At 33.3% G+C, this 15,381-nt stretch overlaps 1 protein-coding gene across 2 annotated transcripts in view; it reads right to left on the bottom strand.

Annotated features, from left to right (window-relative positions):
* Positions 1–556: 556 nt before the first annotated feature.
* The window catches only part of LOC110111574, a 44,993-nt gene continuing 30,168 nt past the window's right edge, over positions 557–15,381 (bottom strand). For both annotated transcript variants that reach the window (XM_020843497.2, XM_020843499.2), the window contains 2 exons: positions 7,093–7,236; positions 557–1,144 (listed from right to left, as the gene is read on the bottom strand). In XM_020843497.2, the coding sequence (XP_020699156.1) occupies positions 956–1,144; positions 7,093–7,236 (333 nt within the window). In that variant the 3' untranslated portion in view covers positions 557–955. The remainder of the gene's footprint in view (positions 1,145–7,092; positions 7,237–15,381) is intronic.

Here is a 15,381-nt window from a genome sequence, read left to right as displayed (position 1 = left end):
TTCATTAAAACAAGATAAATTTAAAATAATAATAATATATTATGAATAAAAAATTCATGAAAAAGATGCATTTTTAAAGGATCCCAGCTCCAGTCAGTAGCAAGTTTAAAACAAGATGCACAAATGACAGCAACCACAGCCATTTCATGTCAATCAATATAAGAACACCTTAATTCATTTCATTTGCCATTCATACAAAACATATAACTTTTTTTTCGAACATTTAGGTCAATTAAGACAAACTCACACACACATGACAAATCCAAAACCTTTTAGTTGATAGCTTAAGCTCCAAACCAACAAAGACTCACACACAAATCACGAACTCAAAACCTCTTAATTGATAGCCTAACCACCCAACCAACAGACCCAGATGACTTATATCAATACATATATAACTACTATAAACCTTTCTACTCAGCCTAATACTTCATATCTGACATTGAAAAGCTCCTTCCATACATTAGCAATCTTAAACAGTAAGTATAAGAGTAGTTAAGTGAAGTCCAGCCCCAGAAGTTTAAGTGAAGCCACAAAACTAACAAAAAACAAAAGAAGAAGAGAAAATAATGCAGTTCTCTAAAGAGTAAATATCCCCCTAAAATATAATCACATCATATACAAGAGGACAATGCCCCCATTCAAAAACACCTGACCTAATGCATTCTATATAAGATTACAATGTGGCTGACAACAAATAGCTGCAAGTTAGAACAAGAACTGTAAGCACTTTCTGCCATCCCATACCATACGATACACCTTCAAGAACATGCTCAATCAATAAGGTAGTAAAAGAAAGAAAGAAAGAAAAAGGAGAAAAAATGGTAGCCTCAAGCTCCTCTTGGTCTAACAGGAAGATCCATGCAATCGCAAATAAACCCAGCACAGCTTGTTGCAGTGGGAACCAATTTGGGTGCTTAAGGCTTATGTCTCTGTCTTCTTCCACAAGAAACACTCAGCATGATATAGGTTCATAAGGATAAGATAGCCATGGATGTTTCAATGCTTCTGCCGCGCTTGGACGCTTCTTCGGATTTATCTCGAGAAGATGAGCCACAAAATCGATGAAGCCCTGATCGCCCATAGGTAACCGATGTCGCAAGGATGTTTTCTTGGGGATCAAGTACTCCAAACGGTTTGTTTCCTGGTTAAAAGGTGATTAAATAAACTCAGGTAAACAAGCGAAGAAATTAAACAGATTAGAGGAAAAGGGTTGTTATGTTACAATTTGATCATCCTACAACTATAACTGGGTTTGAACACTCAAGCATTTGTTTGTACTAGTTATTGTAATTTGTTTTTTTATTCTTATCAAAAGCATCAAACAAACATTGATCTGAGCACGATTAATTTGTTTTTTATTAGTCGGTTTACCTTTTTATTTTGTAACTTCTGTAATGAAAATATATCAATGATGATGGCTTTGACAAAGAGATGTAGATGCTTTTCCAGCAATAGGTTGATTCATATGATTTGATATGAATTCTGATTAATTCAATTATGGTTATCTTGGAAATCATAATTATGGACAAATTGACTGGCTTAATGTTTCGAAAATATTTATCTCATCATTTATGTGGCCTTATGGCTGTCTAAGATTCTTTTGGTAGTTTTTTGAAGATGGATGATGAAATCTAGTATTATATTGGGGAATTTATTAAATGGAATAGAATTAATAGTTTATGTTTTTACTAGGATTGATGAATTTGTTGTTAAGCAATGGGATTTGGATTCATCGTTTAGTGTGTTTTGGCTTTTAAGGGGATCGTTTTTATGACTGCATATGGAACATGTGGTTTAAGTTTTTGGATTGATCGAGGTATCTTATTGAGGTGGTGGCAGTCTTTGATTATCTAGGGGTGTCAAAATAGGTTTTCGGGTCAAATTCGGGTCCAAACCCGCGTTCAACTAATTTAAACCGAACACGACCCGATTATACCAACGAGTTAGGAATTCAGACATTGGCCCCACCCATCGGGTTTCCGGGTTGACCCTACCTGACCTGCTAAACCCGAGTTATGAGAAGCCAACTACGTGCGAAACGCGTGCGGGTGAGGACAAGGCGCAAGCTGCGTGACACAAGAGCGAGCGCGAATGCTGGGTGCCCTTGCAGATGTGGCCAGCAGCCAGCGACCGTGCGGGGTGCGAGCGTGGCACAGATGGATGTGACGCAAGCGCGATGCAAGTGCGAAGTGCGAGCAATCACGCGCTGGGTGCGACGCAAGCACGGTTTCAGTTTGGGCTGGATGTGAGTGGGAATCGAGAAGAGAATGAGAGAGAACATTTAGTCGTCACCCACCCGGGTTGCATTCTGGTCACCTTCGGGTTTTTGGGTCAACCCGAACTTGACCTTGTTTAAGAAACATGTTAGAATCTTGAACCCAAATTCAACCCATCTGGCAAATGGGTTGACTCGAACCCAAAATTTTTCAGGTTGGGTCTAAGTCGAGTTTCAAATATTGACACCCCTAAGAAATATGTCGCGAAAAAAACCGACGATTATGATGAGATGCTCAATCTCTAATATAAGGAGAAAACTATTCATGGGAATAATATTTACAAATTTCTTTAAGTTAATTGGCATATTATATAGAATTTATTCATATTGAACATGTAATTAGCACCTGATTTGTAATTAAAACTATTGCATTTTTATATAATCATTTGTTTAAATAATTTCAAGATAATTTTTATTAATTCAAATTTTAAAGTTGTTTAATATCAAGTATGAGACATAATTAAATATTAAAATTTTAGCTCATGGGATATTATAACTATGATTTCAAACTTTCAAGCAAGAGAAAATAGCAACTTGAGCCCTATTCAGAGATCCCATCTTGCTTGTACATAATAATTTTGATTGCATAGTCTTGGATATAATTTAAAATGAAAAATGCATACGATGTAAATTAAAAACTTCTAGTAAGTACAAATTTATATATGAAGTTATTTTAAAGCTCTATAATTCAATTTGAAGATTTTATTTATGCACACATCCGTATTAATGTTTATAATTAAATTGTTAAATAATGATGAACTATAATGAATGATATATGATGATCTAGGCAAAAAAAATTTCTAATCACTCAATCTTGGTTAGTAAAAGTCAAGATGGGTGTGATGGAAAATGTCTCTTTGATTAGATTCTCCTCAGTTTCATCAAGTACATCTCTCCTGCTTACGCCCCATTTTTAAAGCACAACAATCTACATTTGTAGAAGTCTAAACCATTTAGCAATGTTTGACTCTTTTTACTTTAAATATTTAGGAGAGTGATGGTCAAGAAAATCTAAAAATTCCATGTATTAAATAATATCTACATTTTACAAGAGAATGTAACATTGCATGAACTCTTGACCATAGTTGAAATACTTTTGCTTTGCTTCATTCAATTTCTCACAAAAAGTGAATCGATGCCCATCTTAACTTGAAACACCTTCAATGTTAACACTTGAAGCATCAAAAGAAATCTCAAATACTTCAATGAAAATTTGGCAATTTAAGCACATAATAAAAGTGCACACTTTCGATATGAAATCTTCATAACACGACAAAAATACATAACGTACATGTTAAAAGAAACAGGTAAGTTATGATGCAAAAACGTCAAGAGCCTCGTGAAATTTAATCATAAATTTGAAGATGCTACAGTAGAGATAACAATAGAAAAAAAATCTCATACCACGAACTGGTGGGAAGACTTAACTACTTGTCATATTCTAGACTTAACATGGTCTATATTGTTTCTATGATGAGTTAGGTCATGCATAATCCTAAAGAATAGTACCTTATGACAGTATATATAATTCGACAATATTTGAAGAGTGTCATTGGCAAAGAAATACCATTCAAAATAGAGGAGGCCCTTAAAGCATACAAAAATGCATATTATACGATTTAAATGAATGACAAGATTTGTGCATTCTTAGAAAAGCAATCTTGTGACATGAAGAAGTAAAAATACAAAATGAGAAAGTAAGATCGAGCAAAAAAGCTGAGTTTAAATCTACGACACTAGGAATACATGAATGATTTTGGCTACAAATTATAATGAAAGATTTGAAAGTTGAATAAATTGATCATAAGAGGTTCTATTAGAATAACAAGTCAACCATCAATATTGCACAATCTTGTGCAACATGTCCATACAAAATATAAAGTTCTTAGTTATATTATAAAGGAGAATTTTGATATCAATTTAATTTATAATCCATTTGAAATCAAAGATTTACTTGTGACAACTTACTAACATTCTCACCAAATGATTATCAAGAATAGTCTTTCCAAAATTATTAGGCAAGCTTGCAATGGATAACCATTCATTCACTTGAAGAGTTTGATAAGCCAGTATAATTTCCGCCCAGGGATCCACCCTCAGCCAACTCCAACTTCTAGCTAACATGTGTTGAAACTCCATCAGCTAAAGCCCTACATTCATCAAGACTTTTGCCCTCTTTCTTGCTACCATCACATTGATCAATGGAATAGTTACTTACCTACACATCAATCTGTGAACTATTGTAATTACTTTATAAGTTAAGTCTATTCCTTAATTTCATATTTTTCCTATCAGACACTTTCCTAGGATTGTATGAATTATATTGAAATAAAGCATACTCAACCAATTTTCTTCAATTTTGTCTGAAAGTATATAAGAAAAAATATAATGCAATGTTTAACCAATAGATGTAGCATATAACCTCCTCGAAAGACCTTTCATTACATGACCAATGTGGCCCATTCATCCATTATAAATGAGAAACAAGCATAAGGGTGCCAGCATTAAACTCATTACCACTATACCTGTTAAGAAAACCTCAAAAGCCTAATTATAAGGCCAAATTTGACATTCAAAATAAAGGAATTCTTTTAATTTTATACCCAGTTATCCAAATTATTTTCCTTTTACTCTAGTTTTCACTTTTCAGTCACCCCTTCCCTCCCTCCTCTTGGTTTGATTTTCTAGCAATAGCGAGCAAATACCTAGCACTACCGAGCAAATCCCTAGCAATACCAAGCAACTCCTGAGCAAATACTGAGTTGTACCGAGTTGTACCTAGATTTTTCTAGCAATACCGAGCAAATACCTAGCACTACCGAGCAAATCCCTATCAATACCGAGCAAATCCTAAGCAAATACTGAGTTGTACCTAGTTTTTTCTAGCAAATCCTGAGCAAATCCCGAGCAAATCCTGAGCAAAAAAATAAAGCATTTCTGGGTTCCGCTCCGGGTCAAGTCGTCGGGCCGCGCGATAAAGAGTAAGAACACGTGGCGATATGTTATTCGCGGCCGAACGTACCTCTACGTCAGGTCAGAGGACGTAATAATTGTTCCTAATTATAAGGCCAAATTTGACACTCAAAATAAAGGAATTCTTTTAATTTTATACCCAGTTATCCAAATTATTTTCCTTTTACTCTCTAGTTTTCACTTTTCAGTTACCCCTTTCCTCCCTCCTCTTGGTTTGAAACCTTGCTCATTGTTTTTGGCATAACAAGGCATCCACTAAAAATAAACACCTTGATTTTTTTGTATTGAAGCACATCTCAAATTCAAGGGATCTTACTCGGATTGCATGGCTGTTTTTACACATTTATTTTAAATCATCCCCTTAAGCAAAATATCAATGACTAATGTCCTTTCTTTTTAGAGTAAGATAAGACTGTCTGATTGTCCGAACTTTCTCCCACTAGGATTTATCCTCACAGTTGCAGTAATATTCATGCCATCTTGAGGATTAAGACGATCAGACCGCAATAATTTGTCATTTCCCATATTTTTAAAGAACTATTCCTATTTTACTTTTAGTTATTAAATTTTCCATTCACATTTACAATATAAAATAATATTTTTTCTAGAATTTTGAGGTATTTTCTATTCTATTCAAGAGGATTTAGATGTTTCATGTCTAGAAATAGTAAATTTGTACTTTGACATCACTAGTACAAGTAATGCTTATTTATAGATTCATATATTTCAAAATGAAATACAAAAACTCCTCTAGCATTATATAAAACCATTGAAAAGCTAAAAAGGCAACTGTTAATGGAAGTGTCAGAGCATGAGGTAAAACAGTAAAATTAACAAATTTTGTCCTGCCTTTGCTCCACTTTCGATCCACTTCTTCATTTGGGGTAAATGGTTGTCACTAAAAATAGAGTGCTTGAAAGTAGATGGAAGGCTAAATTAATTAATTTCCTCTATATTATTTTTTAATTTATCAAATTTGAAAAACCTAGCAAAATGAAAAAACGCTTAAAACATTTGATTGAAAATTATAATAAAAATTTTGACAAGAATTAATCATTCCAATAAAAAAAAAACAGGAAATTTCGTGCATTGCCTTTTAAAATAATGCAAATAAGAATGAATCCTTTTAGATGTTAGTTGATAAAAATATATCATATCAGATAAGAATTTAATCTTAATGCACGAAGAAAAAAAAAAATTACTGAGGTGTTGTGATGAGAAATAATTGTTATTGCGCACATAGAATAGGATTCTCTACTCTTTGAAGCATAATACAGTATACCAAAATTTATATTCCTGATCTATTTGAATCATAAATATTATTCAAATCATGTAATCAGACATTTATTTTTAATAACGCATGTTTTACTATTTCATTAAATTGAAGATACTCATAAACTGCATCTGCTCCTATTTTCATTTTTCAAACTTTAAAACAAAATATAAGAAAAAGTAGCATAGATATTGAGGTTTGTTGTCTAAAATTCAGTTTTGGTTAGGCCTTACCAACAAAATTTTCCACGGCTAGTTGAGATACACGGAGATTTAACACTTGGTACTGCCTTAAACCCTCTCGATATGGTTCAATCAACCAAAAATTACCCAAAAAAAAAAATCAAATGATTTATGCATCAGTTTTCGTATGAACTCAGCAGCTACGGAAGTTAATTTCAACAACGATGCCCTACCTTAGAAAATGGAAATATTTCCAAGGACAAATTACATTGTTTAAAAGGTAAATTAATCGTAAAAGAAAGCAGATGGCAATTAATTTCTATTGAATATTGTTAATACCAATACATAAAACATATTGCATATATAGGAAAAGAAGAATTTCAAACCTGGTTCCTTTCGTATAACATGTGATTTTTAGTAAAATACTTGTATGTATCGCGTCCTTTAGCGAGCATTGTTTGTTCTATGGAGCCAATGATGCCAATTACTCGAGCAAGCAAAGTAGCAGGAGAATCATTCTGAAATAGGACCTGTTAACACAAATGATACCTAACATTCTGCATGATCCAGACATAATTTTACTTGGAACAAATTGTGGCAAGGAGTCAAATAACAGTCAATATCACAAAGAACAGAAATAACACTCATAACCATATTCCAGTTGAATAAACAACCTTCGGAAAGTAGGAATTCAACACAGTTCTCACAAAAATAGCAACATATTACAAGTCATCAAATAAGTTAATTTTGAAATATCATAGAAACCTACAGGAAGAAGTTCCAAAAAATTCATAAATACTCATTTTCTTCTAATTTCAGCCAGAGAATTTCAGATCAATTGAATGAGGGTGCCTTACACTCAAGTTCTTCCAGGACTAACTAATGGCAACCGTCCAATCAATATTTGTATGTGGGGCTTCGATGTGCTTATTGATAGGTTTTTGGCTTTGATAGTTGATGTATTTAGTTTACACTTAGCATAAGTTATCTTGACTACTTTTAAATTTATTTTATATAATTTTGTTTAGAACTAATCTTAAACAGAACAGTTTTAATAAGTAATTACCCATCGGCCCTTCCTGTGCCCATGGGTTTGTTATTGGATTAATGATGAATTATTGGATAACTTCAATAATTAGTCACCAAAACTATTACCACCGCCATCAATGTTCCATCATCATCATAACAATCAACAATAACATCACCACCACCACATCTTTCTCAACCTAACAGTATTCCTTACCAAATCATGAGCCATATCCACGGTTCAAATTTAAAATTTTGACATTTAAAATTCACTAATTGAATTTCAATCATTCGAATTCAAATTTTCAATTCAAACTCTTATCCTAGTCTCAATTGGATGAACCAAACAAAGAGCACCTGAATGAACCATCTACATTGGCTCAAAGCATCCAACACCTCTTCGTGGGCTGAATTCTAAGACTTGAAAATGGTATTTTTGCTGTTCACAGCATGCAACCAATACAAAGAATCACAGCTGAAACTCCAAAGAATTTTAGTGAAGAACCTCTCATGGTATCCTCCTCAATCCACATGGAAACTGTATAAATTATAATATAGAAATATCAACCACAAGAACTCAAATTTAACCTATAAATGAACCAGATTATTAGGCCTTAAAAGAGCTGGCTAGTCCAACATTTCGGTCAAACTGCACCTCAATAAAAAGGCATGACCATAGATGATGTTGGAAATGTTCCAGGTAGGAGCTTATCAACCATCACCCCAACAAAAATCGTGGGGTAACAATCCATTTTATGGCAATGGTCATTTTATTGAGGATAATCCATTAGCTTGAGAGCCACTTGCGCATTAAAATCCTTTCAAGAAGAGAAAAATGATGAAGCCATGTATGTTTGTTGTGCACCTTAGTTATATTAAGATAGGAATAACTTGTACCCCTACAAGACGATCAAAATGCCTTCTTGGATTGACTATTAGAAATTGAGAACTTTTACCTAACATCATATAAATAACCAATTAACCATCACCGAGTTCAATTTCAAGTTTTATATTGGTAGATTATTGTGAGGACTAAATATCCCGACCCAAGTCGGTTGAAATATTCAAGTTCATGCCAGAATTGATTTTTTGAAGGCACATTGAAATTTTAGATGAAACAATACCTAAAGTTTTTTACATCTAATGAGGACTTAATAATCTGATCTACCATTTCCCTACACCCCTATAATCAATAACCCCTATCAATAATGAGATAAAATTTTCATTCAAGGCTAAAGTTTAGACTCTATAATGCTTTGTTTATAGTAATAGTAAGTTGATTTGGGAAAGCAAGTATATCCATATTAGCTTAGATTATATTGTGAGAGAATGATGACAAACCCGAACAAAATGTATGGTTCCCTTGTTTCAAGTTTTCGTGTACCCAGATCTACTTATTGTGCACTTGGAAGTTGGAACAATTATTTTGCACAGCTTTATATAGACCACCGCCACAAATTTATTTTACTAAAACTTTCTTTCTGCTCTTTAAAATTATTATACTGTAAATGATCTTTTAACAACAAAATTTGCTAGATTATAATTGTTTCTTCACTTTTTTCGATGAAAGAAAATCTATAATATATAAAGCAACTTTCAAAAACAATGTTTTTCCACACAATAATTACAAATAGTTGCAGCTATCCCAAACAGACTCTTTGTAAAGATAGTCGATCCAACTTAATTAAAGTATCTTTTTTCAATATCTATAAGTTGTATTGTTCAATGGGATCCCATAGACTAAATATGAAAGCACTTTTTTCGATGAAAGAAAATCTATAATATATAAAGCAACTTTCAAAACAATGTTTTTCCACACAATAATTACAAATAGTTGCAGCTATCCCAAACAGACTCTTTGTGAAGATAGTCGATCCAACTTAATTAAAGGATCTTTTTTCAATATCTATAAGTTGTATTGTTCAATGGGATCCCATAGACTCAATATGATAGCTTGTTAAAGGGAAAATTTTTAAGCCAAACTTAGCTAACAAAGATTACAAAACCCTATTAGATGTATCTTATGGCATATGGTTAATAGGCTTAAGTCATTGGGGAATAACTATGCTTAAGCCGTAACATAATAAAGTGGTATCGTCACAATGAAGCCAACAACCAAATCAAGAAGTATGTTGCAAAATTTTGTAGAAAAAAAAAAGTAAAATCAACCAACTTGTGCAAGTTAAATTGAACCGACATCAATTGGTTTCACCCTTTACAGCTATAAGAGGCACTATGGAACGGGAGAAGAAACACTAGGTAGAGAATGGGAGCCGAGCGGGATGTCAAGAGCGACCCACATAAAAAAGGTGAAAGAAAGTAAGAGAAGGGATATAGAGAGTGAGCGATGGGGAAGAGAGGAAGAGACGGAGATAAATAGCAAGAGACTGAGAGGGATAGGTATAGATCAAGAGAGGGGATGAAGCCTAATTCATCATCATCAATAAGGGACAAAGCCATATAAACCATGAAAAAAATTGGGTGAATTGATCAAACGGTCAAGCCAAGGGATTGTGCCGAATTGATTACAAGAATGGTAGACTTTCTTTTATAGAAAGTAGATTCTTTTATCTTAAATTTAGAATGAAGATGTAAGTTAAGAAACCTTATCTTCTAACTTTCAACACAAAATAAATACTAAGTTTTAAGTTTAAGCTTTTGAAAGAAAAATTATGAAATTAAGATTGCATATAACTAGGAGTCTAGGAATTATATTTAGAATGTTATTATAACCTTAATATGCCTAAATATAGAGGTTGATATGTTCAATGTTAAAGTTGTACTTTAAATAATAAGTTTAAGATGTTAAAAAGAATATTACTTTTAACAAAATTAAAAGAGATAATAATAAAATTTTAATTTCATGTCATACAATAAATTAAGGATGTTAAAGGTTAGAGACAGCATAGTTATTTAAGGAAAAATAAATATGTATGATTTAAATAAAGTAATAAACAAAGATATTCATAAGAATGATTATAGGCATTCAATTGAAAAAGGCAGAATTTAATGACTAAGGAGGAAAGGCAAGTCATCTGAAATGGAGGTAAGTAATCATATTTTTAATTTATAGTAATAATACTACTTCTAAATCAATTGCATTAAATGATAGTATGATACTGATACTTTTCAATTAATTACTATTCAAAATTAAATCATGGTTTATCTTTAAGATTACAATGATTGATCACGTTGAAATAGGTGATAATTATCATATCATATTTCAAATAATTATAGTGCACAACATCGAAAAGTATTGTATAAAATGGAAAAATGTGAGTGAAAATAAATATATAAAAGTGATTGCACATGCTTGTTGATAGAACTTCACATTCTTATAGTACTAGCTGGAGACACAGCATACCATCTTGCATAAAATAAAAAATGTTTGAAGAATGAAATAGAAATGGAAGTACCTTAAATGATATAATTTAGATGATGAACCTATAACAGTTATACTACACAAAAAAAGGCATGAGAATTGTTTTGATATGGTTATGTACAAGGAATGTTTAAAACTTTTACATTATCATCTTTGACTAAACATAATTACTAAATGATTTATATTAGTTTATTTATTATGACAAATATACATATTATTTTTAATATTCTTTACATTATTATAGTATAGAGATGTGATATATCCACTGAATTATAACAACTCATTGTAATTAGATATCAAGAACTAAATGAGTGAAATAAGAAAATCAATTTAACCTAAATGTGTCATCATAGGAAAAAGGTACTTACTGTAGAATTGCTACAATTTTTATTTAGAAAGAATTTTGTAATTCAATAGCTCTTTTGATATATTGGAAATTGTAAAAACTAAAAATGCATGAATATTTGTTAAATGCGATTAAAACTTCGTCCAACACTCAGTTCCTACCCAAGTTTTCAAGCCGAGTCATGACAAAAGTGGTTCAAGAACAAAATTGAATTAGAAAATAATAATCATAACGAAAAATCCATTATGATGATTAATGAGGGATTTTCATATAAAATTTAAGATGTTTGGTTACATGATATGCTAATTCTAATTAATTAATATTATTTTATATATCACAAGCATATGAATAATCAAGATGACATGAGAGATAAAATCATCATAGAAGATGAAGTATCACCTAATGTGATGTTGAACACTAATGTTCTTATCCAAATGATGGTGGCAATGACAAATTGATCCAAAACTCAAGATCTCAACATAGAGGAAATAATAATATCACCAGAATAGACAAATGTCTAAAGTTATTCTAAAACCTGCAACCACCAATATTAACAAGGACTAAAGTACTGATTAAAGCAGAGAATTGATTACTATGTGTTGAAAAGATCAAGGAAATTGCACATGATTTCCTAGAAGAATACTTGTAAACCGAAACATCATGGTGGCTTGGGCCTACCATCCTTACAAGCTCTTCACTTTGGGTATAACTGTGCTCTTCTTATCAGAATTTATAATAATTTGAACCACCTATCTAATTGGCTTCTATCCAAATATTCATCTCCTTGGAAACCGCCTTCGTCTAAAGCTTCTGCCTTCTGGAAGACTCTCTGTAATCATGCTATTGTTGCTAAGGATATGCTCTGTTTTAATGTTTCTCATAACTTCCCAATATTTCTGTATTGGGACCATTGGATTGGGGGCAAAAAATTTGAGGAAGTGCCGGCTCTTCTTCCACTACTGGGGAAATTTCCTCGTAATGCTCTGTTGAATGTTATTCTCAATTAGGATGGCTGGGTGGTTCCTTTTGATCATTCCAATATCTTTCAAGATGTTCTGATGCAGTTTAAGGTGGATAACTCCATTTGTCTTGTCTGAAAGGAGGGAAATGCTCCATGTCTTAAAAAATTTCTTAACTACTTCCATAAGCACTTACCCAAGGTGAATTGTCATCATTTTGTTTGACACAAAAAACATGCTTTACGGTTTTCTACCTACTGTTGGATGGCATTATCTAATGGGCTGAAAACAGCGGATAATCTTAATCTGAGAGGAATTTTGGTTAACCCTCGCTGTGTTCTGTGCAATTCCTACTCAGAAACTACCGGCCCTTTATTCTTTGAGTGTGACTACACATATACTATCATTACTAATGTGCTGCCTTCCCTTAAGGGCCACCTACTTAGGCCAAACCTCTTCCAAGTATTTGAAAGCATTTATGAGGTAAATTCTAAGGCCCGGCCTTTTCACTGCCTCATGGCTTGTTGCACTGTTTATATGATTTGGAAGGAAATAAATGAAAGAAAATTTGGGAATTCTCATGCTTCAATCACTACGGTTTGTCATCTGATTAGAAGAGCTGTGTTTACAAAAATCTCTAGATGGAAAAAATCTGAACATCTTTTTCAGTTGTTGTAATGAATTGTTGTTTTCAAGTTGTTGGCTTTCTATCTCGGAGGCTGGGTTTTGGATGTAAAAGAACATTTTGTTGCCTTTATCTTATCCTTTTGGCTTGGAGTTTTGGTATTGGTGGGCAATGATGTACGAATTGCCTCATCTCCCCTTGGACGGCAGAGTTTCTCGGTCCATACTTTTTGTTGCTGCTTCAAACTTTGCAACCAAGGGTCTGCTATTCTTCCGGCAATTCATCTTGACTGAGCCTGTCCTTCGGCTAAGTAAACCTGACAAGTTCTTTTTTATGATCCTTAGTCTTTTTGTTTGTGTATTTGGTTACACAAAGCCACTGTTGGCTAAATTTTGCTCGCCTTTTGGTTCTAGGATAGTCCTTGGTTCTTCTTTACACATGTAACTAGTTTTCTTTTAATGAAAAGGGCTTCACCCATATTTACACCCAAAAAAAAGTATATATTGCCCCAATGAGAGGAAGGTGTGGCTTGCTACAATCGCATTAGATAGAGAAATAGAAAGGTAGCGAAAAGGGAAAAATCAAGACAAATTGGGAGACATTCTTAATATGTAGATCAACTGGCAAGACTTTTGATGCAGGACTAAATGCTTTAAAATTGATGAAATAAGAATTTGCACGATTTATTGATAAGAGCAATTAAAATTATAACTATTAGCAAATTCAAACGATCAAATAAAACAAAAGAGTGGTCACTTCCATTTAGGCTTAGTTGCACACTAAGCACTTGGACTACTAAAACAACCTTGAAAATGTTAGGAAAGTTGCTATTTGCATGTTTTACATTCTTGCAACTTGTATTATTTTGATGATTCCAAATATTATTGTTTTATGTGTAGTTGTCTCCTAACACTTTTTAGAAGATTTGTTTTTGCTCTTGTGTGTACTAATATTTCAGGAAAATCAAACTCCAGACTACGAAGACTTCAAATCAAATTCAGCATGAGATACTTTGTGAAATTGAAGCTTGTACTTTTTATTTGAAGAGGAAGATGGCGGTGGAGCAAGAGGGAAAACAGGGATTGACTTCCAAAAGGAGAAACAGGATTTTGGAAGGAATTAATGGAGGTGGGCCTTGAGAATCTCGGGTAAGGAAAGAGCTCAGCTTTTGAGAATATTTCAAAAAAAAAAATACTTTGGCTGTTAGGAAATATTTCCTAAAGTAATTCCTGGGCGGGGCCGGTGGCAATTAATGGGAAGAAAGGGGTTTAAACAATTAATTATTGCATGCCAACTTGGGATTCATAAATTAGGAAAGCCAATTAAAATTCCAATCAATTGTAAATTGATTTGAATGAGTTTTAAATACTTTCCTAAAATTGATTTCGTGTTTTAGGAAATATTTTGAATTTCAAATCACTTGGATTTGAATTCAAAAATGAGCCCCAATTATGCTCAAACCAAAATAGGAAATAAAGGAGAGAAGGGGAGAGAGGGGTGGCCAAGAGAGGCCGGCGGCTAGGTGATATGGCCGGCGGCAAGGGCTCGGGTAGGGGTTGAGAGAAAGGGAAAGTGGGTTCGGGTGAGGGTAAGAAGAGTGGCCGGTGGTGGTAGCAAGGGGAAGGGAGGAAAATCAAGACAAAAGATAAAGAAAGACCACGAACCCGGCCGTCTCCAAGGTTGGTGGGTGATCCGTTCTCCCTCTCCTAGGGATTTCTCCAAAGTTCTCTCCAAGAACTCTCAAACACTCTCAACACACAAGGACAAGAAATTTCTCATAATAATCATCCATTAACTCATGAAGAGCAACACGAGGGCTATAAATAGCCTCTTACAAAAGGACTCAAAATAAGAAGACGACAATGCCCTTAGGGCTTACATACGACCTCCTTTAAGTAAAGGGGTAAAACGGGAAAATAATTAAAACATAAATAATAAAAGACAAATAACATAATAAACGGCAAATACATGAAAATGACTAAAACAAAAATACAACGACTCGATCGTGGCCGTAGATCGGCGTCCACACCTTGATTCATGCTCAGATGTCCCCATCAACTTTGCTGAAATTTTATAGGTTGATTCTCTTTCTACGAGAGGACATATGCAAGATAATTTATAAAATTGGTAAGGAGAAAATTTGATTATGCAATACAAAGCATGATTTATGACACTATCAAGATATAAACTGCAATTGATTTCCCAAATCTCCATGCAGTTGAGCTCCTCTCCTCATAAATTTTGTGCGATCAACTCATTAGCATCATCCATCATATTATAAATGAAAACCATAGATGACTTTTTATTTGCATTAAACAATCTTAAAACATTAACCAA

Source organism: Dendrobium catenatum, unplaced genomic scaffold (genome assembly GCF_001605985.2).
Source record: "Dendrobium catenatum unplaced genomic scaffold, ASM160598v2 fragScaff_scaffold_167, whole genome shotgun sequence".
Lineage (NCBI taxonomy): Eukaryota > Viridiplantae > Streptophyta > Magnoliopsida > Asparagales > Orchidaceae > Dendrobium > Dendrobium catenatum.
This window is presented reverse-complemented; position numbering and strand designations above follow the sequence as displayed.